Below are 25,004 nucleotides of genomic sequence, written 5' to 3'. Positions count from 1 at the left end.
CATCGCTTCCTTCCATTTCCACATTTTGATTACTTAAGTGCCCGAGTCTATCTTTGGACGTCTATCTTGCTTTAAAGAGGCTCATATCATTTGACATACCATTAATTCCAGTGAAATGTATTCTTCAATTTGTGCTTCGAATGGCTAAATTGTAAAATCGATCGATGCAGAAGAAACAGTGGAATGCCCCAGACAGATGTACAAAGTCATCTGTAATAATGGGAAACAAAAACGTATACAGAATTATTACTGCTACCTTTTCTTTTGATTTCCCTTCAACAGTTGTTACTTTTATTACAACTGTAAGCGGACAAGCAAGAAAAGGTGTGAAAATAAGAGCAAACCGAATCCACTGACAATTATCTCTTGTAATTGACCGGCAAGTATCATATTAAAGGTTATTTTTCCTGCTGCAGGCCCTCAGCATGCGGAAACTGCACAACGCTCTTCGGATGCTCTTCGTACTTCACTTATGCGCTAGTAGAAGAGCAGAGCAAGATGGTGGTAAGTTGTATCACATGAAAGTTTTACTATTCGTGGATCTGTTTCACAATACAATACCAATAGTTAACTAAAAGCTCCGATATCGTCACTGCACATTTTTTCTGAGTGATGAGCTTTCAAACGGTTTTCTCCAGTAATGACTTACAATCATTTTGATACCAATTACATGAAAATTGGATATCGTTCTCGTGAAATACTCGTTTTTGCCAAGACAGGTCTGCAAAACTATTTTGATGGACATGCTTGATGCACTTAGGTATAGAGTCCTAATGGCGTGCACTTCCAACTAATATTTTCACAAGTCAACAGTGCCACGTTTTGCAAAAAGATATCGGAAGAGTAACAGCCGAAGTCGGGGGGTGAGGCGGGGGGGAGGTTGGGCTCAGCCCCCGACTGTGAAATGGCCTGAAAACTGCTCTATTAGGGTTGAGACGCTGAAAGATGATACATTCTGTACAAGACGAGTGATATCTTCATTAGAGGGACACAGTATCACTCGTTGCCTGTATGTCCCTTCTATTCTAAGCTACACAATTTTCGAGACATGAAAATGAAATGTCACGATGAAAATGTTGCCAGTTCAGTTCAAGTGAGATAAGACAGGCCTTTTGTCAGATTGTCTGGCAACCCATGGAATTCCTCGCGATACAAAACATAGGCCTACACAGCAAGAACTGGTGTTTTAAATAACACTGGTGGTATTTCAATCATTCCCAACACCTGTTCGAGATTTGAAAATTAATATTGACAACTCATGGCATCAAACGAAAATCGCACATTAAGCGGGCAAAACGAGCTGTAATTTCGAGGCTTGGCATATTACAAAGTCTTGGTGTTAATGTAACACCTTTAACGTCCAGTTAGGGCCAGTCGTAAATAAATATCAAGGGTGTTAGGTATACCACCGAAAACTTGCAATTGATTCAAGGTTTAATTGAAACCTTTACATTTCAAAAGAGGTACTCGATTGCATTGCCCCAATAACACCCTATCTATTTATCTATATGTATATGAGACATGGTCCTGGTCTCATGATACTAAATTGTTATCAGACAGCCCATGTTATGAAAATTATGTGGGAACTTCATGTGGGAACATTTTGTTCCTTCTGATGTAAAAGAAAAAATACACCTTTTTTATTTAGTGTTATTGAAAGTGCCTTTTGTAACCATTTAACTTTTTTTTTCCTGAAGGGCGCTGTGGTTAACTTGTGATATTATTACATGGGTTTTGAAAATACTCGTGAAAAACTTCGCTCACATTTTGTGATTTCATACACTGATACGCCGGCGTATAGCCAGAAAAAAGAACACGTGAGAGGTCTCTGTATGGAATGACATCACACTTTTTCTCATAAATATGCAAATTTGCAAGAGCACAAAAGTAAAAAAAAAATACCTGGCGTGTCAAAACGAATATTGAAAATGGGGTCAAACGGGACACGGCGGACATTTACAAGAATTATAATTAGAAACTGAACGCACCCTTTAAATTAATACACGTTTTCCATCGTTGGCGAATTAGAGTTCCAACTGTACTGAATTGATTACTGACAGTATGATATTTTGCATGGTTTTCTGCATTTCTTTTTGTCAGCAATAATAAGGCATATCCAGCGTAGAGCTGTGGATGCTCATAAGCACTGTGGAAAAGATTTCCCGTGTCTGAACTCAACACAGTGCGTTCCTCAGGACTCGATATGCGACGGGACGCCTGACTGTGACAACGGCTCAGACGAGTGGGAGGTGGAGGAATGTCGTGAGTGTACCTATAGCTTGATAGATCTACCTCAGGAATCAGTGGATTCGGGCAACCGAGTCGACCAGCAGTTTCCGTCTTCGATATTATCTAATAATGATCTCGCATGATTAACTGACCATATTCCATAAGGGGAGCGAATGGCCTGTAGGTTGTCAAAGTTCAGAGCCTTGTTTAACATTCATGACCAACTTAGATACGTGTGCATTGATACTATTCTTGAAATCGAGCTATGAAGTACAGCCTTATGCAGCATGCATTAATGAGGGTATCTTGTCACGTAACATTGACCTAAACAATAAAACTATTTCGCTTTAGACCAACACTTTCACTTTAATCCTGGCTCTGTTGTGGGTCACAAACCAAAAACCTATTAAACCACCACGATCTGGTGTATGTTAAACTTGATCTGTCCAACAAAGCTTATTTTACATTCTGAGATGGACCATCAAAAGTGGACTAATGTGCCTGGGCCCAATTTCAAGACCCTGATAAGCAGATTATTTTACGTTGACTGACGTTATGTGTATTTCATGAAGACCGAGAGCAGAAAGTGCGGCAGGAGGCATGCTTCCATTGGAGAAAAATTGCTGAAAGTAGTGACAACACAATTGAAATCTTTTTCGCGCGCAATCGTAAGTACAACCAGGTCAAGCACCACCATATAGTGCTTAAGGTTAGCAAAATTTTCTGCTCTAGTAAATATGACTTTCTATCAACTGTTTAGCAGCTCCGTGAAGTTTGGCCCGGGTGCTTTTGAATAAACAGAAGCCTTATTCAGTCACCAGGAATATAGGACTATATTGCAAATGGTACACCTTCATAAACCGAATTATCATTGCCGTGTTTTAGTTGTGTTTGTCACAGAGCTTTTTTGGTGGTCTTTCTGACAGTCCACCTTTTTAGATAACGCGTGCTGTTAATAGCACTCTGCATGGCTTGGCAGAATGGGCTAACCATAAGCGACTGAACCACGTTTAGCTCCTTCATCTCCAGATTGCTGTCGCAGCCACATGCAGCCAAAACACGAAAGAAGTAAATCCAAAAAGGCAATCAGTTTCTTTGTTTTAACTTTTCTTTCGTCTAACTAGGAGACTGGAATTTAGCAAAGATGTGGGATAATTTCTTTGGGACAAAGAATGATGACTCTGGTGAAGAGGAAGAGGATGACTTAGATCAAGGTGATATTATGACAGGAGATTCCCTTGGTTCTTGCCTTTATATCTTTTGTTTCTTCTCCGTTCCCCTCTTGTGTACATACAAAAGATAATTCCTTTGTTTGTACTTGGATTGTATCTCTTAAATCAAGCCCTACACAGCAGAAATGACTGCTCCATAAGCTCTTTTTGTTGCTGCGCCCGATTTTCTCATCAAAGTATCACACCCTCTCCACTGTTATTGTGAAGTCTTGTGAAGTGAAACGTCAGGCACACAGATTCTGGTCAACTCGCTTATGGACCTAAGACAACTGTCATTTATCGGGACAGTGCATTTTCAATTTTCAAATTTTCTCTGACAGGATTACGCCCACAACAAACTGTGTTCGATGCACATGGACACTGCGGAGAGGAGTTTCCATGTATGAACTCTACACAGTGCGTGCCTCGGGAAGCAATATGCAATGGTAAACCTGACTGCGATAACGGGTCAGATGAGGAGGAGATAGTGTGCAGTAAGTGGTCCCAATCATAAGGTAACACTTAAAATGCTCAACACAGGGCTACCAGTTAATGAGTAGGTGCACCCATGAATCAAATTTAAACGTACAAAGCTGGTTGCCGATTTACGCTTCATAGTGTAAAGGTGCGTTCGATTAACTTCCACGAGTTGACTCATGTTTAATCTTGTTGCCGCCGTCTCGTTTGACACAGTACACACGACCATTCCAGGTGAATGTTGCCCTGTCTCCCCTGATCGAACGCTCCCTAAATTTGAATCGTTAAATAGATGTTTTACTGCTCTCTTGACCATAGTCAAGCTTTGTAACTCTAAACTTTTTTCGAGTCCTGCGTGTGACGGTGCTGCTCTCGTCGAAATTGTAGATAATGTATGGGTTACTATGTTTTAAAATCTCATCGGACATGTTATTATTTCTCTTGGAATTTTTACTCGTCCTTTTCTTCCTCCCTGAAGGAAACAAGAAGATGCGGGATAATATTGAAGACATCAGACAGGAAATCCCATGTGGTATTGTTTTCTTGCATATTCCTTCTTAACACTAAGAATTAGATGGTACACAAATCCTTGAATCAGAACCTTTCCCCCAATACAAAATATTTCGCAAAACCCACGTAAGCCTCGATTTGCAGCACGTTACATTCCCAGTGTAGGCATTATAAATCAACGGACATCAACGACTTCCAGGCTTTTGAGTCTTGGCCGGAGATTCTTTGTCTCATGGGGGAAGGGGGTGATTTCTGAAAACTCAGCGTGGTCTCCTTTCCAGGTGAGAGTGTGACGTGGGCCTTCGCGGAGTCGATGGTGCAGGGTACCGGGTACGCATGGAGTCAGTGACTTGACAAGTGGGGGGAGGATTCCCTATGTCAAAAATAGGGGGGGGGCATATCTCTCATCCCCCTGGATCTCCGCCCATGTTTTGCGTTGTATGTAAAATGGACATCATAGTCCGGTTTTCTGCCCTGAATGCTCAGGATTACCTGTTGAATTTGACGACCACCATAACCTATTTAATATTGTATTTAAGAGAATGTTCAATCTTCTTCACACGTAATGACTGTTGACGGTATCATTGTGCTTGGTAGTGGCACTGTGCATTTCTCGAGACTACAAAGTATGGAAATGTGATTTTGTGATTTCTTTCATTCGTTCTGAAAAGAGGAGGGAACTTTCCCCGAATCTTGTGACTGCTTCGTTGAAATAGAGCAGACACGGACAGCAGAGCTGCCGTCACTAGCATCGCCTTATAATACGACTGGAGATGCGTCTACGTATCGAGATGCATATGACATTGACAGCAACAGTACCGATGGGGTACGGTACGGATCTGAAGTACGGGGTGTGGTGATTGGTATCAGGCTGGACTGCCGTGCTAAACAACTGACCAACGTCCCAAGAAACCTTCCAAACAACACGATATCATTGTAAGTAGTTGATATTTTGTGTAACATTATTTTGAATATGCAAAGGAGAGGTGTGAATTTGTCCATGTTTCCGGTCGGCTTTCTGCTCATTCAATTTTTGTGTCAGTTGGTTTGGATGTATTTTCCGACATGACGCAAGTTGGTTATTCATAAACACACTGCTGGCTCACGAGAAAATATTAACTACAGACCACTGCAGAGAGCAATATAATTGAATTTTTTTCTAATTTTAAAGGCGCCAGGTGCTTTTCAAGTCACATGTCACCGTCAGTTTTCCTTAATAAAAAGCCCATCAGTTCACATGTCACCCAACGTAGTGACAGCCCATGCATGTAAGGTCAAGAATGGTATAATATTCATTGATTCATTCTTTTATTTATTATTTCTCGGTTATCGTATAGGAAAGCATACAAAAGGCTATCACCTCTGAGGGATTGCTAAAAAGTGAACTAAGTCACTATCTTGAGACTATCCTATGTTTTCAGTTACACAAAAAGTACGGTGTATCACCAAGGACAAAAGCATTAACATGCCTAGAATACAGTGATAAACTCGGGAAACAGGCAAGGAATACAACAGGTGCAATTAAGCTCATAACATATAACAACCACATGCACGACCGTCACTCAAAGCTTCTGATCATGAGGTAGGAAGTTCCAATCCAGTTGGTGTCAGCATGTTGTGATCTTGGGCTAGTCACTTTATCCCAATGGGTGCACCCCTACGAATTAATTCCCATAGACACCAGTGATAAATCCTGGTACTTCAAATTATTTTAATTAAAATACTCACAACTCTCACAGCTGTCCGGGCTGCAGAGAAAATGATATTCTTCATGTCCTCTTTTAGTTTAATACTTTCACTTTCCAGTGGGTTGACTGATGAACGTTTTAGAAATTCTCACCCAAAGTAGACCATTTCGGCAATAGATCCCTTTGCAAAATGGCTAAATAGTGCCACTTTCGTACCCGACTGTAGCCAATTTGCTCGGAAGTGGAGGGGGCCCTGAGTCTGGACCAGAGGTTCAGTGCCATATTTCTTCAATTCCCTAATTCCATGGCTCTCAGGACTCCCAACTTTAAATTTATTAATGAGCTCGGCGGACACATTTCTGGCCTATTTGCTGGGGTGCGACCTTGCATGCCTCTCTCCCCCAGGAGGAAGTAAAATTTCAACTAGGTACCTGTGAAAGCAGATATGGTTATGGTTAGCCGTTTGCGTCTGATACTGGCAGCATTGGGCTTGTATATTCCCCATGCATGGAGCTGAGCTTTCAGGAATGTTCAGATGTTCTGAGCCCAATGTACAGGGATAATTATAACAGCGCCTTGATCACCTTCTTCAAAATGGCCATTATTATTATGATTATTTTAAAAACTGTGCTGATTCCTGCAGCACCCATTTGCAAAATGTAAATATTATTTTGAGGATTTGCAAAGTGAAAAATTCTGCCCCCCCCATTCAAACAAGCTCTCATCTACGATTTATCCTCTTATCCATTTTGACCGTCGGGTACAATGTGATTGCTCAGCTCATAGAGATCATAGTAAAGCTGAAGGTGTAAGGCCTATTCTTGAACGCTACGCCAAGTTTGCGCAAGAACAGGGCGACAGGATATTCCATGTAACGTGCCCGCGTTTACGAGATCTGACGTGCGCGTAGGCGTCTGCGAGGTTCTAAGTTGTTCTGTCGTAATGGTGCGATTTTACGTGCCCAACGTCACCTCTGGTTCAACTTATGATCTCTATCCGGTTCGTAAGTGTGACGTCACTTCAGTTTAAACCACGCCCACTGCACACGTGCACTGCACATAGAGTTACATGCATTGATTGCCGGTTACGTGGAACCGTGGAACTGGAAGTTAACGCGCAACTTCAGCGATCGTTCAGTGGGAGCCTGCAAATCGTGGCGCGTCTGCCTTTGTGGCGAAGTCACTTACGAACTGGATGGCTAAACTTTGAACAAACGTGATTTCAACGGTCCACGTTCAATTTACACAGATGTGCATGGAAACACGCGCGCCTTCGAAGTCTCTCAACTTTCGGGCGTACATGAAACTGCCAATAGAAATACACGGACTAGTAATACAGTCGCCTCCACGGACATGGTGCACTTCCGGATATGCCTTTGCCCTTCATGTTATGTCACGTGAAAAAAATAAAGTACCGAAGTGAATACGTCACGCGCATAATTAGTGTGTAAAAGATATGAGCTCGTGAACCAGCGCGTGAACCAACGCGCGCGCCTACTCCATTCGTTTGCACTGCACTTCGCACTTCTGATTCAAAGTGACGTCACACTTTGGTATTCTATTTGGCTACATTTTATATTTGTCTACCATCTTCAATTGAGAGTTCATCTTGCAAATCTGAGAATTAAACTAACAGCAACACACCAAAGGTTTTATATGAAATGATGCCTTTTTACATTTAGAATAATTTAAAGTTAGTAATAAATTGTATCTAAATATTTAAAGAAAACTAAAAGGGATGTTCGCAGCTACCCCAAAAGTTTGGCACCACATAATTTAACAGATTACATTGAATACAATACGATCGAACATTGCATCCTCATGAACATCCGTTCCATGGGGTTGTCTAAATGGCAATATGTTAATACCGAGTTGCGTCATTAGATTAGCTCGTAAAAGACAGATAAAATTAATATGATTATCTTCAGGCAAACTTGAATTCTCAGTTCTGTTTGGTCGATCCATGGCAGTAAACAGCGTAATATATAACCGTATTGCACGGTTCTTATCGAACCCTGCGGAATGTGCTGTCGGGCTAACTCAACGCATTGCGCTATTTTTACGCTAAAAGCAATCGAACATCTGCGTGACTGTAAATTGAAAAGTGGCGTATTTGCCCGTGCTGATCGTCACGTGTTTGAATGTAGGTACAATTCTAACAATTCCTTTCTTAGTGTGATTCCTATTATTATTGCTGTTATTGAAATAAGCTAAAACACAACTAATTCCCATGCTCCCTTGAGATAAAATGGTAGAACTGTGGTACATCGGTGTTTCTGCTTTTGCTCTGCGCCGTAGCCTACCTTTCTGCATGTCAAGTTTGTTTATCAGTGACCATACAGTGCTTACTAATATACGTTGGGTAAGGGCAAAAACCCGGTATATAAATTAACATCTCCCCAACGCAAAAAAATAAATAAAAAAATACATCTTGAAAATAGTTCGCGGTTACCCACTGCTTCAGTTGACTCGGCCCGGCTGGCCGACCATGGCAAGCTCGGTGGTCGAGTGGTTAAGACATCTGCAGTAGTAAGCAGGAGGTCGTGGGTTCGAGTCCCCCCGAGTAAGCTTGTGAGTTTTTTATTTTCGCAAGCTCTCGGAGAAGCACTGACCATACAGTGCTTATTAATATACGTTGGGTAAGGGCAAAAACCCGTTATATAAATTAACATCTCCCCAACGCAAAAAAGTACATCGTGTCAAGTTTGCTTGAAGAAAAATTCGTTACCACACGAGCGCGAGTGGAACACGGAATAATGTAGTGTCCCCGTATGCCCGAGGCCGAAACACACAATGTTGACATAATGTGGCCCAAAGGAGCTCAAATGAGTTCTGTTTAGGAACTGATGCACATTCAACAGCATCAGTACATGTATGAGAGGCCATAATATAGAAGCTTATCATCACAACGCCCTCTGTATATACACTGGACAGGAACAGAAACTTGCCACTTCTGTCAAAGGCCACACAAAAAAATTCATCCCATAAAAATAAACAATTTTTGTACACAGGTATGCTGCTATACCCCTTACGAATCACATCCCCCAAAGCAAGTGATTATCTTTATAACAAAGAAGAAATTGTCACGCACAGCAACTTGGTTACTGAATCAAAAGTCACACACAAAAGCACTCTCCACCAAGCAAAAATGACCCGTGAATGGACAACATTTTAAACAACCAATGACAAAGTGAACACGTGTTTTGTCAAAATGATGTGCATGAGTCGTTTTTGTATAGGGATGCCGTCCTTACTGACTATGCATACACATTATTGAAAAGTAATGATTGTGACTTCTTTATTTCGTCCTGTGAAATTGATTTCTGCGTATAACTTACGGCTCATTCTGTTACATTCTGTGACTTTTGATTCAGTGACCAATTACAAGTTGCTGTGCATGTCAATTTATTCGTTATAAAGAAAATCACTTGCTTTTGGGCATGTGATTAGTAAGGGGTATTGCACCATACTTGTGTACAAAATTGTTTATTTCTATGGAGTGAATTTTTATGTGTGGCCTTTGACAGAAGTGGCAAGTTTCTTTTGCTGTCCAGTTTACATCACAGCTCATTTTCGCTATTTACGAGGTTTTTAGAGTCTTGTCGTCTGCCTCCCCAACAACCAACATATTTCTCCTCCAAATTCAGAAGTAGTCCGTGATAACTTTCAGCGAAATATAGGGAGCACCTGAATTTCCGTGGTCCACTCTAGCTTTGTTCGTGTGATCAATGAATCACGCTTTCAGAGGCGATGAATACTTCATTGTCCACAATACCCTCTTCCTATCGTCTTTTATTACAGCGGCGGCTTTCCGTATAAAAGCACGTCCAATTATTCAATTTTCCGGATGGATTTCAACCAAACGCTGTATTTGCATTTTGGTGGGTTTTCGATCTGCTAGTTGCTTATCTCATGATATCATGTATACTACTCAACATGCCTACTTTAAAACTTTCAATTTTTGAATTAAAAAATATCAAACATGATGTCATATATCTGAAGTAAAATGGTTGTTTTTCTATCTTTTTCAGAGATTTATCAGATAATAAAATAACAGACCTGACCAAAAAAGATTTGACAAACCTTCCGCAATTGCGTCAACTGTAAGTATATAGTTACGTGCAGCTAAAGAGTTACAGTATGTCTAATTGTGTAATATTGATTTTTGCATTTTGGGAAGAACTGTGTATTTAGATAGCAGGCTGGACAACTGAACAACTAAAAAGCTGCTAAACCAATGCCCGCGACTTTCAGATCGGGGTGGACTGGCTCTGTCTGGACCGGGCTGATGCGAGCAATGAAATGTAATATCTTGTTCAACAATTCCCTCTAGCCGGAGCCTTCGGTATCCGCAAACTCCGATGAAATCGTACACCCAATCGGTGTACTGACTACAGTCCACCATTGTCCAGTGCTGTTGTGCCTGTACGGCTGAGGTCTTGGCATGGAATCGTTCTGGTGGCGGCTTGGTAGCTTCGGCTGGGGATAGTCACAATACCCCCCTCAGAATGGCAGAAACCTGAGCCAGTAAACTATCCCCTGTGGATTCACAGCATCATTATTTCAATCGTTCAAAAGATTGATTTGTCTGCCTCATCCTGTTTTACTCGTCAAGAAACCTCTGGGAACTCTTAGTTATGTCTTTTTGTCTTTTGTTTACAGTGTAGGCCTACTTTGACCCGGGCAATGAAACGGAGTTATTAATTTGCGCTGATGTTATGAGTAGATCCATAATGATGCACCATATTCATTCAAGAGTAGATCTCAATTGAATAGAAACACGGAAAGTGTGTATGAAGTAATTATGATCAGTTTCATTGTTTCTTTTTATGCAAAGTGTTAGAACACACTTATACCATAACTGTAAGACAATAAAATTTTCGCGTATTTGCACTGTACGAACCAAGTCGTCGTACAAATACTGGTCTGTTGCCAAAATTTCTTGATTAGTTTTCACTATTTAAGTGACTTCGTTTATGAAAAGGAATATCCTTTGTCAAACCATGTAGTGTTTTTGTATTCGATGAATCCATTCCTTAAAACTACCTTCTTCCATTTGTTGTTATTCATTCGTTAGGTTATTATCCAGGAACAAACTGAAAAGAATGGAGGAGGGAGCTTTCAAACCTCTGACAGATTTGGAAACCTTGTAAGTAATCCACTGGTTCTACGACTGTGCGACGTAACTCTCTACATATTATTGGTATACTTCAGTCATTTCTAATGCAGTGATGAGAAAGTTGAAATGATGTGGCCACCATCTACGTTTGCAAATAGGGAGACCTGTGGACGCTCCGTAACACTTACACACTTAGAGAGGACAAAAACTGACAATGACCATTTTTATTTCAGACGAATGATCGCCTGTGATTTAGAAGATGTGCAACAAAGAATGTTCGCGGCACAAAAGCGTCTAGTTACTCTGTAAGTTAAAGTATAATTGAATTTATACCTCCTTTCCTTGGAAATGAAGACGTGGAACGAAACTGCAAATAATCCCACTGCATCACTTTTTATCGTCATTTTTTTGTGTGTACCACACGAGATGTTGTATTAAAAATAGGTTTTAAACTTAATTTTTTATACAGATAATTTGGTATAGTTTAGATTTGTCTTTCCATCTGCTTTTACAGGGATCTGCGCTACAATAAGCTGACAAGGCTGGTTAAGAATAGTCTGTTCGGCCTTCGTAACGTGAAATATTTGTGAGTATTGAAACTGTAAACACTATACATGCACGTAGTGTTCGAATACCTTCGTGAGAAATTGAGAGGTCTTATGGAGGCACATTTTTCATAATAATGAAAAAGACAAACAAAGCAACAAAAGATTTCCAAAATATCGAATCTTCAATTAAGTACATGTTTTGTTATGATATTTGGAAAATTGGGATCGGACTTGCAACATGTACAACCATGTTTCTATTCTTGGTATTTTTCCTATTTCTGTTCAAGTTGTAAGTGTTTGCCCCCGCTGTCCCTTTTCGAATATTTTTATTGACCCCAGAAGGCTAAGTAAACACTCCTTATTAAGGTGAACTTTCTGTCTTCAAAGCGGCAGCATCCACCGACGAAATGTTAAATCTCTCCTTTGGATTCTGACGGTACAGGTGGCCCATCAACACTGTCCCTGCCATTAACTCCCCGTAGACTCCTGTTCAAGTCATAAATCGACTTGGCACACGCCAGTCGATTAGACGTTCGACCCCTTTCGTGATGGAAAGTGGAGTCTTCTTTTCAATGAGGTCCCCCTGGTTTTCTTCCGACACTTAATTCGGATATATTCGTCACTGTCTCCTCCCAGAGGACAGCGTAGTAACGAGTGACATCTACTATTAAGAACCCTCATCATTTTCAGGCTAGGACATTAGAAATCACCAAACTTATTTGAATAATGACTTCGGTTTCTTTATTTTGGCGATATTCTTTATAAGTTACGATTCATTACAACGTCAAAGTAGCTTGTTATTGTTCTTGTTTATACATTTTTAAATGATTTGTTTTTATGCTGATTTGTGAAACGCTTTTGTGGGCATAGTATTTAATGGTATAGTCGCTCTTGGTTGGACTTTTTGTATATTTTCACAACTAAATATTTCACATAATATTCATACATAGATTAATATTTGGCATTAATCTTAGTGATATTCGAGGGAATCAGCTGTCGGAGATTGAGACTGGAGTGTTTGAAGATACGCCAAAGCTTTACTTCATGTAAGTGAGAAATACAAATCACTGAAATATTCATAATTGAAGTTCACTTTCGTGTGCTTTGGCATTTTCCACCCGATACCATGTGTTTCAGTTTACAACCTCAATATGTCAGAATCTACACAAGACTTCATCGTAAAGAATAACATTTAATCCATTTTTTGATTGAAAATTCACTCCTTTCTACTGAAGCTGGGGACAAGACAAAAAAGACCAATATTTATTCAGTCGAATACATTTATATTCCTGTGTTCAAAGTCTGTAATTTTTATGAATATAGTGATTCTTTTTTGTAAGCTAAAAATGTCTTGCAAATTATATTAATGTCTCTTATTTTGCAGGCTTGTCTCACAAAACAAATTGTCGTCTATACCAGCAAATCTCCTCAGACCGCTTCGAGAACTTCGGACGCTGTAAGTTTAATGCTTATGTTTCTTTTTGTTCGGCCTACATGGTCATATCTGTCTTGTCACATTTATCGGCATTCCATCCTACCACCGCTATTCATTCCGATTGTAGGTGGTATAGGTGCATGACATGTTTCACCGGAAGTTATACTCCACTGTCAATTGAAATAAAAATTCATGATGGCTTCACAGTTAAAAATTACCTTTCTAATTATTGCAGCGTATGTTGCTGCTTTTGTCAGTGCAGTGAAGCTTTCTTCAAATGACTGTTAAAAAAGTTCAATCGATTTCTTTATCTTCAAGGGACGTTCATCGTAACGACATCAGCGTCATTGAAACGGGTGCATTTTCTACTAACACCAAGTTAATCGAATTGTGAGTATACGTTATTGATTTTTGTTATAGATAAGGAAGTTTTGTTGAGTGGGATTAATTTGAAAACTATCTACTCAGACGTCGGTACCAATTACATGTAAATTTACTGTATTTGAATCCAAATTTCACGTTATGTTAGACTTGGAATTAAACTATTTTTCCTAGACTAAAGTAGCTTTAATTGGACTGAATTTGAGCTCCACGCTGCTACAGGCAACGCTTCTGTTATTTAACGGTAACATTTTCCCCTGACAAATTTGATGTCTGACCGACCCATTCTTAGCATAGCCGCGCATAAACTGCAGACACTTGAATAGGTGACTCCATCGCTGCCACATACTGGGTCGTATTCAAACGTACATGCTGGCGCTCTGTATCTAGCGCAGAATCCGGGCAGCTATAGGAGAAATACGCAACATGGATCAACACAAGGGACATTCAGAGAAATCGTGGTAAAACATACAATCAAGGTGATATATTTCCGACCCAAAATGGCTTTTGAATCTTTCAAAGTGCGACAAGATTTCAGCTCAGACATGCCAAGTTGTGCATCACAAATGCAAAATAATTGACTCTGTTAAGGCCGAAAGACACATGCAACTCATTGATAATTTTAATTCCAGTTACTTCATGTCGATGCCTTCTGTACTGCTTTCTGAAGTGCGACCTTGCACCTTATTGAAACCGCTATAAAGAGTTGGTAAAGAATCGTCAAACTCGACATCCCTGATGATGAGCGACACCCACACACTACAAACTTATAAATACAAACTTATAAATACCTGAATGTTTGATTGTTGCTCACCTGTTCTCGGGAAACGTCTGCAGCTGAACAGATATCTGAGAGGTGGTAAGCTATTTTGAAAACAAAAACCAATTTTATCCAAAAACGAATTTGCAAAGAATTCATATTCATTAAATATACATTTAGACAAATTAAACTTCAACTTGCGAAGGCAATTATACTTTCGCTTGCATACCCATAATTACACTGCACAACGCCAACATAAAAGGACGCATGGTGTTTTCAGAGCAACACGATCTGATGACGGAGAAAAATGAAATGTATAGAGAGAAAACGATTATTTTCCTTTTGTGGGGAGATATCCGACGAGAGTAACGTCTCGTACAAAGCAAACGACTATATCTTCTGTTTGTATAGCAACAGTTCAAACGAGCTTTGGACCCTAACCCAATCTCTTGTGGCCATGTTGACATTATCTTATATCTCGAATACTGTCTGGATGGTATGAGAGGCTAGACATCTGCAGCTGCTTTGAAGATATCTTTTCATCTGTGTTGCTTTGTTTACAAGTTGCACCACTCTCTTATCTGATTGCTTCAATAGGTTTCAGTGTAGTTATTTACTTGCAATATGAAAAAAGGAAGTCGTGGCACCACTGGAGAATACTTCACAACGATAAGAATTTGTTTGAGCGCCTACGTGATACAACAGCCCTAGCAATGCAACTGAGATCTACCGTATGTTTTCGGAATTATGCAATTGTTATTCATAATACAGTCATCAGACGGTGTTTGAATATGTCTTATCTTTAGAAACTTGCGTGACAACAAACTTACTGAGATCAGAAGAGGTATATTTCACAGTCTTACAAGTACCATCACACTGTAAGTAAACTGCAGGGATTTACAATTAGTCTTTTGAGATGAAGATCTTGTCTATACTTGTCAACTCTGTTGTTCGTACACTACACTCTAAAAACACCCGGGTCAGACTGACCGGAAGCTCAGGGGTCCCATGGGGCCTGATCCTTTTCCGGGTAAAATTATGAGCTGTTTTAGCTCATATTTGACCCAGACAGGGTCAAATATGACCCAAAAGGGGGGGGTCATAATTTGACCCAGAAAGGGGTCAGGCCCCATGGGCCCAGATTCCGGGTCAGTCTGATCTGGCCCAGGTGTTTTTAGGGTGTAACCCCATCAAATACTTCAATATTTCAAGGCATTGTTAAATTCCAAATTGTTGTTGGAGTTAATGGCCCAAACGGTAATGTGTCTAAAAAATGAACTTTGAATGGCTTGCAAAACTCATTGTGTGTTTATCCCAAGTGCCAGAGAAACCTTTAAACGCATCAAGATGTATTAATGACTTCTGACTCTCGATTGTCTCTCATCGTTGCAATTTTAATTAGTTAAACCAAGTTGAGAGATATTATTGCAATATAGGGCCTAGTGTCGTCTCGTGGTGATTGATTAACCAATTAATTGCATTATAGTGGTTCAGATCACAAATAGACTCTAGAATGTATCATTTCCTAAGTGCTGCAATGATGACAGTGAAGTAAAAGAAGTAAAACGTTCACTTTCTTTGAGATGAAAAGAACACACATAGGGATTTGTACGGCGTTCCTTTTTGTCTGTGCCATTATGTGGAAACAAACCTGGATTCTGCTTGGGCAGCTCTAAGAATGGTTCGCCTTTATGGGCATGTGATTTCTCTGTACGAGAATGGAGGGTTGTAGGCACGGATGTCAGCAGCGTGAATGATGGCAGCATGGGGCAACCTGCCCCGCTCAAACCCCGAGGCATTCACCTCACAAGCCAACTCCTCACGAGCCAACCTCCTAACCTTAACGCCCGCTCATCCTGGTGAAATAGCAGTCGACACTTGAAGTACTAACGCTGTGCCCTGAAGTGACATCTCAGTCTCCTCTTTTTTTTGCATCACTTCTCTCTAGAACCGGAACCACATGCCCACTTCCCTCCCTCAGGCCATTTCAGACTAGGAAATCAATTTGTAATGCATTATATTTTATTTCTGTCTTGAACCAGGTCTCTAAGTAATAACAGCATACGGCATTTGGAGCAAGATGCATTTGCTGGTATGAACAACCTCCAAACACTGTAAGGGTCATCCTGTAAAGATGTCATTATTCTTTATGAAAAAAAAAACACAAGCAGGTATTATCGCGATGATCCAGTTTTCACTCCAGTGTGTGGGCTACACTTGTGGGGGAGGCATAACTGATGTGAGAAATGACCGCAAAGTGGTGAACGGCGCAAAACATTTCCTTCGGCAGAGCATACTAGTTCTGGTAACTTCTCTCAGAAAATTGTCTGAACTTCGACCCAACAAAGCTGTGTGAGACTGTATTTTCTAAACTCCAGAACTATGATTGGTTGCAAAACACCGCCAAACTAACAGTGTAAAGTAAAAATCACATTCTTTCTCTTTCAGCCCTTGATCATTTATAACGGGAAACCGATAATGTCTCCTCTCAAATCAAAAGGAGGTTTTTAAGAAACACTTATTCGCACCAGTCGCTTTGGCCTTGGTGGTGTTCGTTCCAATGTTTCCTTTTCTTTGTTTCATTGCAGCAAATTGACCAAAAATCCTTTTACATCTTTGCCAGTAGGCATATTTGACCAGTTAATCAGCTTGAAGGCAATGTAAGTATTTGCGTGTGTATACACGGTTGTTACCACCAAGGTCTTTAGTCTTTCTCGGAGTTACATAGGGCCATTGCACATTTTCCAAGTTAAAAGTCGATCGATGATAACCACATGTAGGCCTATGAAGTCACTATATGGGGGTACAAGCAACTCAATTGTTAAGCCCAATGCAAAGACACTATAAAGGATTGTATGTTTCAAAGTTATCATATTTGGAATGATTATCATGGTCTCTCCATTCCACAGATTTTACGAATCTTTAATCTTCTTGTCTCCTCCTTCAGCTACTTCGATCACTTCTCCTTGTGCGGTTATGCTCCACATGTCCGCCTTTGCATGCCCAAGAGTGACGGTATCTCTACGGCTGAGAACCTTCTGGGTAACATTCTTCTTCGCTTCGCTGTCTGGTTCGTTGCCCTCCTGGCGTCCCTCGGCAACGCATTCGTACTCCTTGCACGCTGCTTTGTAAACGAGGACAAAAAGACACATTCGTTTTTCATTATGAATCTGGCCGTGGCTGACCTCCTCATGGGGCTCTACCTTCTTATCATCGGAATTCATGATGTCATCTTTAGGGGATCCTACATCCTCCACGATCTAACTTGGAGGAACAGTTCGGTGTGTAAGTTGAGCGGCTTCCTTAGTCTCCTCTCCAGCGAAGTTTCCATCATGACTCTAACTGTAATCACGTTGGATCGCTTCTTAAGCATTGTCCATCCGTTCCGGTTTAAGAATCGAAGTCTGGTCCATGCTCGTCTGCTTATGGTGTTTCTTTGGTTACTCGGCATTGCCTTGGCAACCATTCCCCTGTTACACACAGCGTACTTCGGGGAATTTTATTACGGGGGGAATGGCGTTTGTCTTCCCCTACAAATCGACCAGCCCTTCGCGGATGGATGGGAGTTCTCCCTCGTCATTTTCGTCGTGTTCAACCTCGTAGCCTTCACATTCATCTCGTACGCCTATCTTATGATGTTCATGACCATTCGGCGGTCCAACCTTGCCATGAGATCGACTAAGAAGAATCAGGACTGGGCGCTGGTGAAGCGGTTTACGCTGATCGTTGCTACGGACTTCGTCTGCTGGATGCCTATCATAATTGTTAAGTTTGTAGCACTTGGAGGTAATCTTTCCATCATTGTACTTTTAATTACTAGATGAAACGAATCCTTGATTCCGCGCTGAGTTAAAAAAAAGGAAAGCATTTTATATGAATTTTTACTACATATACATGTATTTATATTGCCAGTTATGAGAAATATCAGAATTATTTGACCGCTTAAACCCTCCCATTAATGAAAACGTCGTATTCCGGCCGTGACTCTGAAATTCCAGTTTTAAACCCAAAAGCCCACTCGGCAATGGCAGTGATTCTTTCGAAAGCAATGGTTGAAATCGAGTCTATCACAAGGCAGTCATTTGCCAAGGCGCGAATAACCGTGTGAATAGAGCCTGAAAGTAAAAGGTCACGCAGCGAGCTTCCGGAACCCGAGCGCGTGGTCTGCCTATGGGGATTTTACATTGGGCCGTCTTATCACGTTCGATATTTTTTGGAAAAATAATTCCTTGATGAAACCACCCCATGAGGCACTCATGTTGGAATTTTACCTTTGTCTTCCTCAAGTAATGTTTTGGAGAATTCACCTGGAGATGGGTAAAAAACGAATTTTATTAACGACCTTTCAAGCCCAGCGATACGGTACACAGGCCTCCTCGTTGCATGTTTGCCGTGCTTTCTTGAAAACGAGATTGTACAACCTTGCAAGGATTTTACCTACCTGCAGTCGATGGGTTCCAGATTCCGTTGAGTTTACATCACGCAGTTGTTGTCAGCAAAGGTTAGATTAAATATTAGAATCTTTCGTAAAAGTAGAATATTTCTTTATGTTCATTATCTTATAAATTATCAAGATGTGCAAATTTTTTTATCTGTTTTATTTTGGCTTTACCCACAGACTACCATAAATTTCAAACCGGAAATATTCGTCTGCGTACGAGACTGGCGCATTGCACTGTTCTTCATGTATTTTAGATTTTCGGAAGTGATGTGTCAATTTTTGACAGGATATTTTTCTTTTAGGTCAGGTAATTTTTCAGTTTCTATAACTTGATATGCTAGCAAATACTCTTCAAAGCCCTTTTTCCAAGTTGGATTTTTAAGAAGAGCTGAACTAAAAAATGTTACAAATTCTTAAATCTTCTCACGTTATTTTTCCTATCCAAGGGTCCCGGAAGCGCGTCATCCGGGGTCAACTTTCAGGCTCTATTAACGATGACCCAGGAATGCTTTTTTCGCAAGAGAACTGTAAATTTGTCCTGGCGATGTAAAAATGGCTGGGCATGGAAATTCGAAAGGAGTTGCGTGGATACTATATTTGGGGCGGTGCTCAATTTATATTTCTCTGTTTATGTATTCTTATTACATCAAAAAGGTGCAATCAAAGTTTTTCGCCCTTTTTCTCCATTTTAGTCAATGGAAAGATTGAAATGATTGCAAATACACATTTTCATGTTTTACTTCCGAAACATGGAGACAGATCAATTGGCTCATCTCTTGAAAGGTTAGGGGGACACATTTCTCTACCTCCGGACGTTGCGTTTATTGTGGCTTCGGTTGACTCGAATGAAATTTATGATTCTGATCGTCTTGCAGTGACTTTGAGTTCAACTCTGCTTGGCATGTTAGTGAACATGGTGCTGCACATAACGTACAGTGAAGTCTCCTGTCAACTTCTTGTATTTTGTAGGTGTCAGCGTTTCGCAGAGCGTCTACGCTTGGTTTGCCATCTTTGTGCTCCCAATCAATAGCGCCCTCAATCCCATCCTCTACACCATGACAACTGTACTCTTCAGGCAGAAGATCTTGGCACCTCTCGGCATCGTCAAGGCGAAGCGGAAGAAAGGCTACATCACTGGAGTCTCAGTTGACGAGACCTCCACCATGTCCAAGAACTCGGGTACCAGGCTGTCTATTATCTCAAACAAGTCTCGCGGTGGGTCGCTGAACGGGCGATTTAACTCGCAAAAGGTGAGTGGTGTTTTACAAAGCAGCTAAGGCTAAGATTAAGACGGCTACCGATGTAACTGGATTTTAAGTGTTGGTCAGGAAGGGACCCTCAATAAAACTCGTTCGCTCAAAATTTAATCCTCTCCATGTAAGCACAGCTTAAGCGTTGGTTCGGATCCCCCAGGTGGGTCCAGAACCAACTATTCGGGGTTGTGGAGGTGGGTAGCAACCTTTAACCTTTTTGGGCCATACGGAGGATGGGACTAAATGTTGGGCTTTTTTTACGCTTTTGGAGGGACGGAAAATGAAATAGTCCAAAAGTCACCTTTCTCTCTTTAAAAAAATGCTCCTTTGCAGGAGCTGTAATGCACCTCCCGTATGCTTTCCGTGTTTCTCTGTCTTTTAGTGGTAGGCCTACATGAGGTACTATTGTTGGTTAGTGAAGACACTGTTACAAGACTTTGTGATGTGTGGGAGCTGTTTTGGGCGTGGCAGATATTAAATGTAGGGAGGAGGAGCTATATATTCCTCAGTGCACGCACTTCATCCATACCAACAAAGCCAATTGTCCGTTCCAGCGTCTGCATTTTATAATATGTCTGTAAACTGTACTACGTTTCCATTATTTCGATCAATTGAAATATCTTTTCCGACACTTATAGGCCTATTGTCTTTCTGATGTACACGCTCAGGTATTGTCTTCACAGCCCTTCCCAATCACTTACCCTTTCGTATTTCCCTTTTTTTGTGTAACTCCAAAATAGTCTGATGACAAAAATCTCATAATGTAGTTTTTATTTTGTGAAAAGACTCAGCCAGACCTTGATACTAAAAGCCATAGCTATATGCTGAGAACGATATATCTCGGCAAAGAATTTTTTATAAATAGCGGAGGCTGTTATGTGCCTACGTTTGAAAGTTAAAAGTACAACACGTTTGTCTGATCGCCTGTTTGCACCTTTCCTTTTCACAAATCACACCCGACACGCACTACCCCCACCGTAACTGTGATCTTGTCACGCACCGCTACACCGTGCACGCCATGCCACTGCAGGCACTGTCTGTGAAGAGGTACGTATTATTATAGCTGCTTCAGCCCAACCAGTTGCGCTAGAAAAGAGTTTGAGGATTACAGATATTCTTTTGCTAGTTGACCACATATCATGTTGAATGTAAAGGTACTTCAATTTCTCTCCAAGTTTTCCTTGGGTTTAAACATTCGATATAGAATTTGCATTAATTATCTGTTTTCCAACATGTGCAGTGTATCCACGGGAAAGACTAGAGGAGGGAGATAATTTCAGTGTCTCGCGTTCACTGATTGCCATGTTCGTCGAAAGAACAAAGAATATTTCAGAAGATCGAAGTGTTAGTTTTAATGTTCCCGCAAAAAGCTCACGTTTTTAACAATAAAGTTTACACGGCAGTTAAGAATATTCGCCCAGTTGTCTTTTTCTGAATGAACACGTGGTTTTCTTGTCGAAAAAATAAAGCTACAAAGCTACCACTTGCATTTATGCCATGCTGAAATTCACATTACTTTTATCATTCCAATGAAAAAAATGCCAGACCAAGGCACCAAACGAATGGATAAGAGACGAATGTGCTTTTTCATTTACGGCTTCACGAGAAAAAATCCCCCAAAGTACAAGAAAGCAGAATGCTCTATGCTTAAATATTATTACACTACGAAATAAATCCGTAGTACATTCAAAATTCAATTTCACAATTAAACCCAACGCAATGTTGAAACGAAATTGGAGTACCTTGCCATCGAAAATGTATGAAATAAACAAGTCTTTGTTTAACCGGCAAAACCGATACGTTTGGCAGCAACTGATCGCCATTTCGAGCTTTGCGTGAAATGTTTGAGATGGAAATGTGGAGTACATTAGCTGTTTTCAAAGTCGTCTACGCAAACAAAGTATAACCAGGCGCTGTCGTGTCACTACGAACCAATAACGCAGACGTCTCATCGTCGACAGACTGTTTTAAAGAGCTTAATATGGAGCGGAATAATTCTAGGCACCTTTACGTAGAATATTTGTGTTTGAAAGATTAAAACAGATTTTCTGTTGGTCAGCGAAACAGTCAGGTTGCCACTTTATACCCACTTTAACTTGACCCAAACAGAAGCTAAAGAATCTGAGCTCGTTGGATTCTACCGACGAATCAGTCACCTGCAGCGCAGCCCAAACAACCTCCTTGAAGATTAAGAAGCACCGGGCGGCGACTGCCGACTACCATGAGCTACCAACATCAGATCCAGATTGCGCACCGTCTGGCGTCAACGATGACATGGAGTGATGGCTTGCATTTTTAAAGTATTCCACCGTGTGATAAACGAGCTGGAGTTTGACTCAAGCGTGTCCTAGGCAAAATTAACCCACATATGAATTCCACAAGATTTTTTTGTAAAAGAAGAATTGTTAAAAGCAGTGCCAATGATGAAACGGAAGTCAACTGTTAGCATGCTGTGCTCCTAAAGTAGAAAGGTCAAGTCGGACAAAGTGTCAATTTTAATTTCTGTTCAAAGATCATACGATTTGCAAATACACGTGAATAGGTCGTTAGGCAACTGGTATAAGAAAGATAATCACTTTATGCGTTGGTTGGCAAATTTTCACCAGTTGAAAGATGTGAGAAGCCAAAGTTAGTGCAACTATATAAACATTAAAATCTTTACTTTGTGTAACCATTAGCAAGTATTAACTGCTTGCATAGTGCACTGTCAGTTACGTATTCATTTAATGTTTTGTTTTGTTTATTTGTTTATGTTTTTTTTGGCAAGCAAGCCTGTAAATGTATTTTGTGATCATTTGTGACTCTTTGAACAAAAATAACGTTCAAATCATGTTTTGTATCGAAAAAATGTATGCTGATTAGAAAAGTCGTCAACGTTATGTGTAAAAATAAGATGGGGGAGTGCTGTCACGCGACAGACCTATTCATTTAAAGGGGATGCATAATAGGAACCCGACTTGTGGACCTGGGTCAATAACAATATCAGGGGTTTGGAGTGCCGACTGAAGTTGTCCAAAATTAAGTAGAACTGCCATCAAACTAGTGGCACATCTGAGGCTGTAGGCTGCTTCGAGTATTACACCCCAAGAGCTTTCTTTTTTGTTGCAAATGTTTTAGTGTATTTCAGAATAAAAAGCTTTATCCGCGAAATACTTCTTCCTGGGCTCTAATTATTCACAGAGGTTTTACTCTGGAAACCAAATATCGAATAATCCTGGGATACAGGATGGTAAGCGAATGATTGGCCTGAACACCTACCAGCCTTTGTATTCGAAAAAAACATCGACTGTAGCATTCATGATAATTCTAAATCCTATTTTTAATTTGTAATGTCCAAGAATAATAATTATATCATCGGTAAAACTGCAATGTGTTTAACTTAATACTCCTTTGCATTGGTACAAAGCGTAGTACATTGCCTAGAATCCCAGTTTTATAAATTTATTGACATTTTCCATGCTAAAAATAACAATGGCCACAATATTTATCCAGACTTTGCAAGCGCTGATTGCTTTCAATAAGGAAAAACTAACTTGCAAGGTATATGTTGCAGTTGAACGGACAACTTTCTAAACAGCTTGTCTCTCCATTACCGGTACACATGGATTTGTCTTACATTTTAATTGGTCCAAATTTCTCTTTTGATAAATTAAATTTGGTTTTTGCCGAGGGTGAATAACTGTTTGTCAGTTCCCTGCCATCCTCAAGCCAAGCAACGCCAGAATTTCTGTCTTTGAAGAAGTTTAAACGCGATTGCTTGTTATTTATGAGATATCTATATAGCTAATCAACAAGTGTATAAAATTACAGCACCTTCGTTTGGTCCAAACAATGGCATTGTGTTAAAAATCTTAACTATCTTATTGCCATGTGAAGGTTAATTGAAACACTTTGTTGCAAAAGAAAGAAGGGCTCATAAAATATGTTTTCCAAGCAGAATGGGATATGTACTGGATAAAATATTTTTAAAAATGTTAATAACAATTAACTATGTGTATAAATGTTCATATGCGTATAAATGCAGTGAGAGAATTATAAATAATTCATTGTGAATAACAAAAGTCATTAGAGTGTTGATCAGAAATAGATTATTCTAGAATTAAAGAGCAGGTGGATAACAGAAATGATATATTATCACCATGATTCCGTCTCCGTTTGTAAAGGGTGTACGTTTGTTCTGTGATTGATTGCTTACTCGTCAGTTTTCTTAAAATGTTACCGGCAGGCTCAGATTTGATCGAGTGAGGCGGGCAAAAATGCAACAGCAGGGATTTAGCTCTGGTCAATCACAAGTCATGTCAAGTACAGTCGCGCTAGTGGGGGAGGGGGTCTAGATGGAATATGAGGAAAAGAAAGGCCCGGGTGAAGGGCTGATAAAAAACGATCAGATGACTTGTGATTGGCTTAGCCATCTAAGAATCCCAAATGGGGGCTTGTCTTTCGGGCAAATAAAGCAGTGTACGCGCAGTTAAATGAGTTGATTACTACAGAGACGTACGCACAAGGTTTTGCGTGCTTCCTTCAAAATAATTGGGGGGGGGGTATACGCCCTCCAATGGGTAATGGGCACGAGCGAAGACTACAATGACTACGTTTTGACGACTTGATTATTCTAGCCCGGTTATAACCCCCCTCGATCTGTCAGTAAATGCTAATCAAAAGTGGACAAAATATTAGTGTGGAAAATTTTGACGTATTCAATCAATGTACATGTACATGCATGATTGAGTACAAAGCGCACTCTAGACGGTGTGCTGATTTGACAAAGAACTCGCAGGAAATCGGGTAAAATTAAGCCGGGGCTTTAAGGTCATAATTTCCCATAGTCATTCCTTGCACCGTTAATTTGCATTTGAAAAAGACTTTGCACTGTTCTTCAGTTCTAGTGGCATCTGAGTGTGGTAACATTTTATTTACACATTCTCTTGAATGACATTTTAACGCTAGTCATAC

At 40.3% G+C, this 25,004-nt stretch overlaps 1 protein-coding gene and 1 long non-coding RNA gene across 2 annotated transcripts in view; one reads left to right on the top strand and one right to left on the bottom strand.

Annotated features, from left to right (window-relative positions):
• Nucleotides 1–24,171, top strand: part of LOC110984685 (uncharacterized) — a 48,459-nt gene extending 24,288 nt beyond the window's left edge. Inside the window, exons 8-26 of the mRNA XM_087146867.1 lie at nucleotides 398–504; nucleotides 2,101–2,262; nucleotides 3,354–3,443; nucleotides 3,782–3,934; nucleotides 4,396–4,449; nucleotides 5,099–5,363; nucleotides 10,146–10,217; nucleotides 11,192–11,263; nucleotides 11,467–11,538; nucleotides 11,748–11,819; nucleotides 12,756–12,827; nucleotides 13,166–13,237; nucleotides 13,535–13,606; nucleotides 15,164–15,235; nucleotides 16,400–16,471; nucleotides 16,946–17,017; nucleotides 17,305–18,143; nucleotides 19,768–20,048; nucleotides 22,161–24,171. Of these exons, the coding sequence (XP_087002993.1) occupies nucleotides 398–504; nucleotides 2,101–2,262; nucleotides 3,354–3,443; nucleotides 3,782–3,934; nucleotides 4,396–4,449; nucleotides 5,099–5,363; nucleotides 10,146–10,217; nucleotides 11,192–11,263; nucleotides 11,467–11,538; nucleotides 11,748–11,819; nucleotides 12,756–12,827; nucleotides 13,166–13,237; nucleotides 13,535–13,606; nucleotides 15,164–15,235; nucleotides 16,400–16,471; nucleotides 16,946–17,017; nucleotides 17,305–18,143; nucleotides 19,768–20,048; nucleotides 22,161–22,334 (2,845 nt within the window). The 3' untranslated portion in view covers nucleotides 22,335–24,171. The remainder of the gene's footprint in view (nucleotides 1–397; nucleotides 505–2,100; nucleotides 2,263–3,353; nucleotides 3,444–3,781; nucleotides 3,935–4,395; nucleotides 4,450–5,098; nucleotides 5,364–10,145; nucleotides 10,218–11,191; nucleotides 11,264–11,466; nucleotides 11,539–11,747; nucleotides 11,820–12,755; nucleotides 12,828–13,165; nucleotides 13,238–13,534; nucleotides 13,607–15,163; nucleotides 15,236–16,399; nucleotides 16,472–16,945; nucleotides 17,018–17,304; nucleotides 18,144–19,767; nucleotides 20,049–22,160) is intronic.
• Nucleotides 13,914–14,936, bottom strand: LOC147796649 (uncharacterized). Its single transcript, XR_015427860.1, has 3 exons — nucleotides 14,587–14,936; nucleotides 14,412–14,461; nucleotides 13,914–14,003 (listed from the first exon to the last, which is right to left on the bottom strand). It is a non-coding gene; the product is annotated as an uncharacterized LOC147796649 (long non-coding RNA).
• Nucleotides 24,172–25,004: the final 833 nt, after the last annotated feature.

Source organism: Acanthaster planci, linkage group LG15, assembly GCF_054643075.1.
Source record: "Acanthaster planci isolate LZ-2023a linkage group LG15, COTS_SCS, whole genome shotgun sequence".
Lineage (NCBI taxonomy): Eukaryota > Metazoa > Echinodermata > Asteroidea > Valvatida > Acanthasteridae > Acanthaster > Acanthaster planci.
This window is presented reverse-complemented; position numbering and strand designations above follow the sequence as displayed.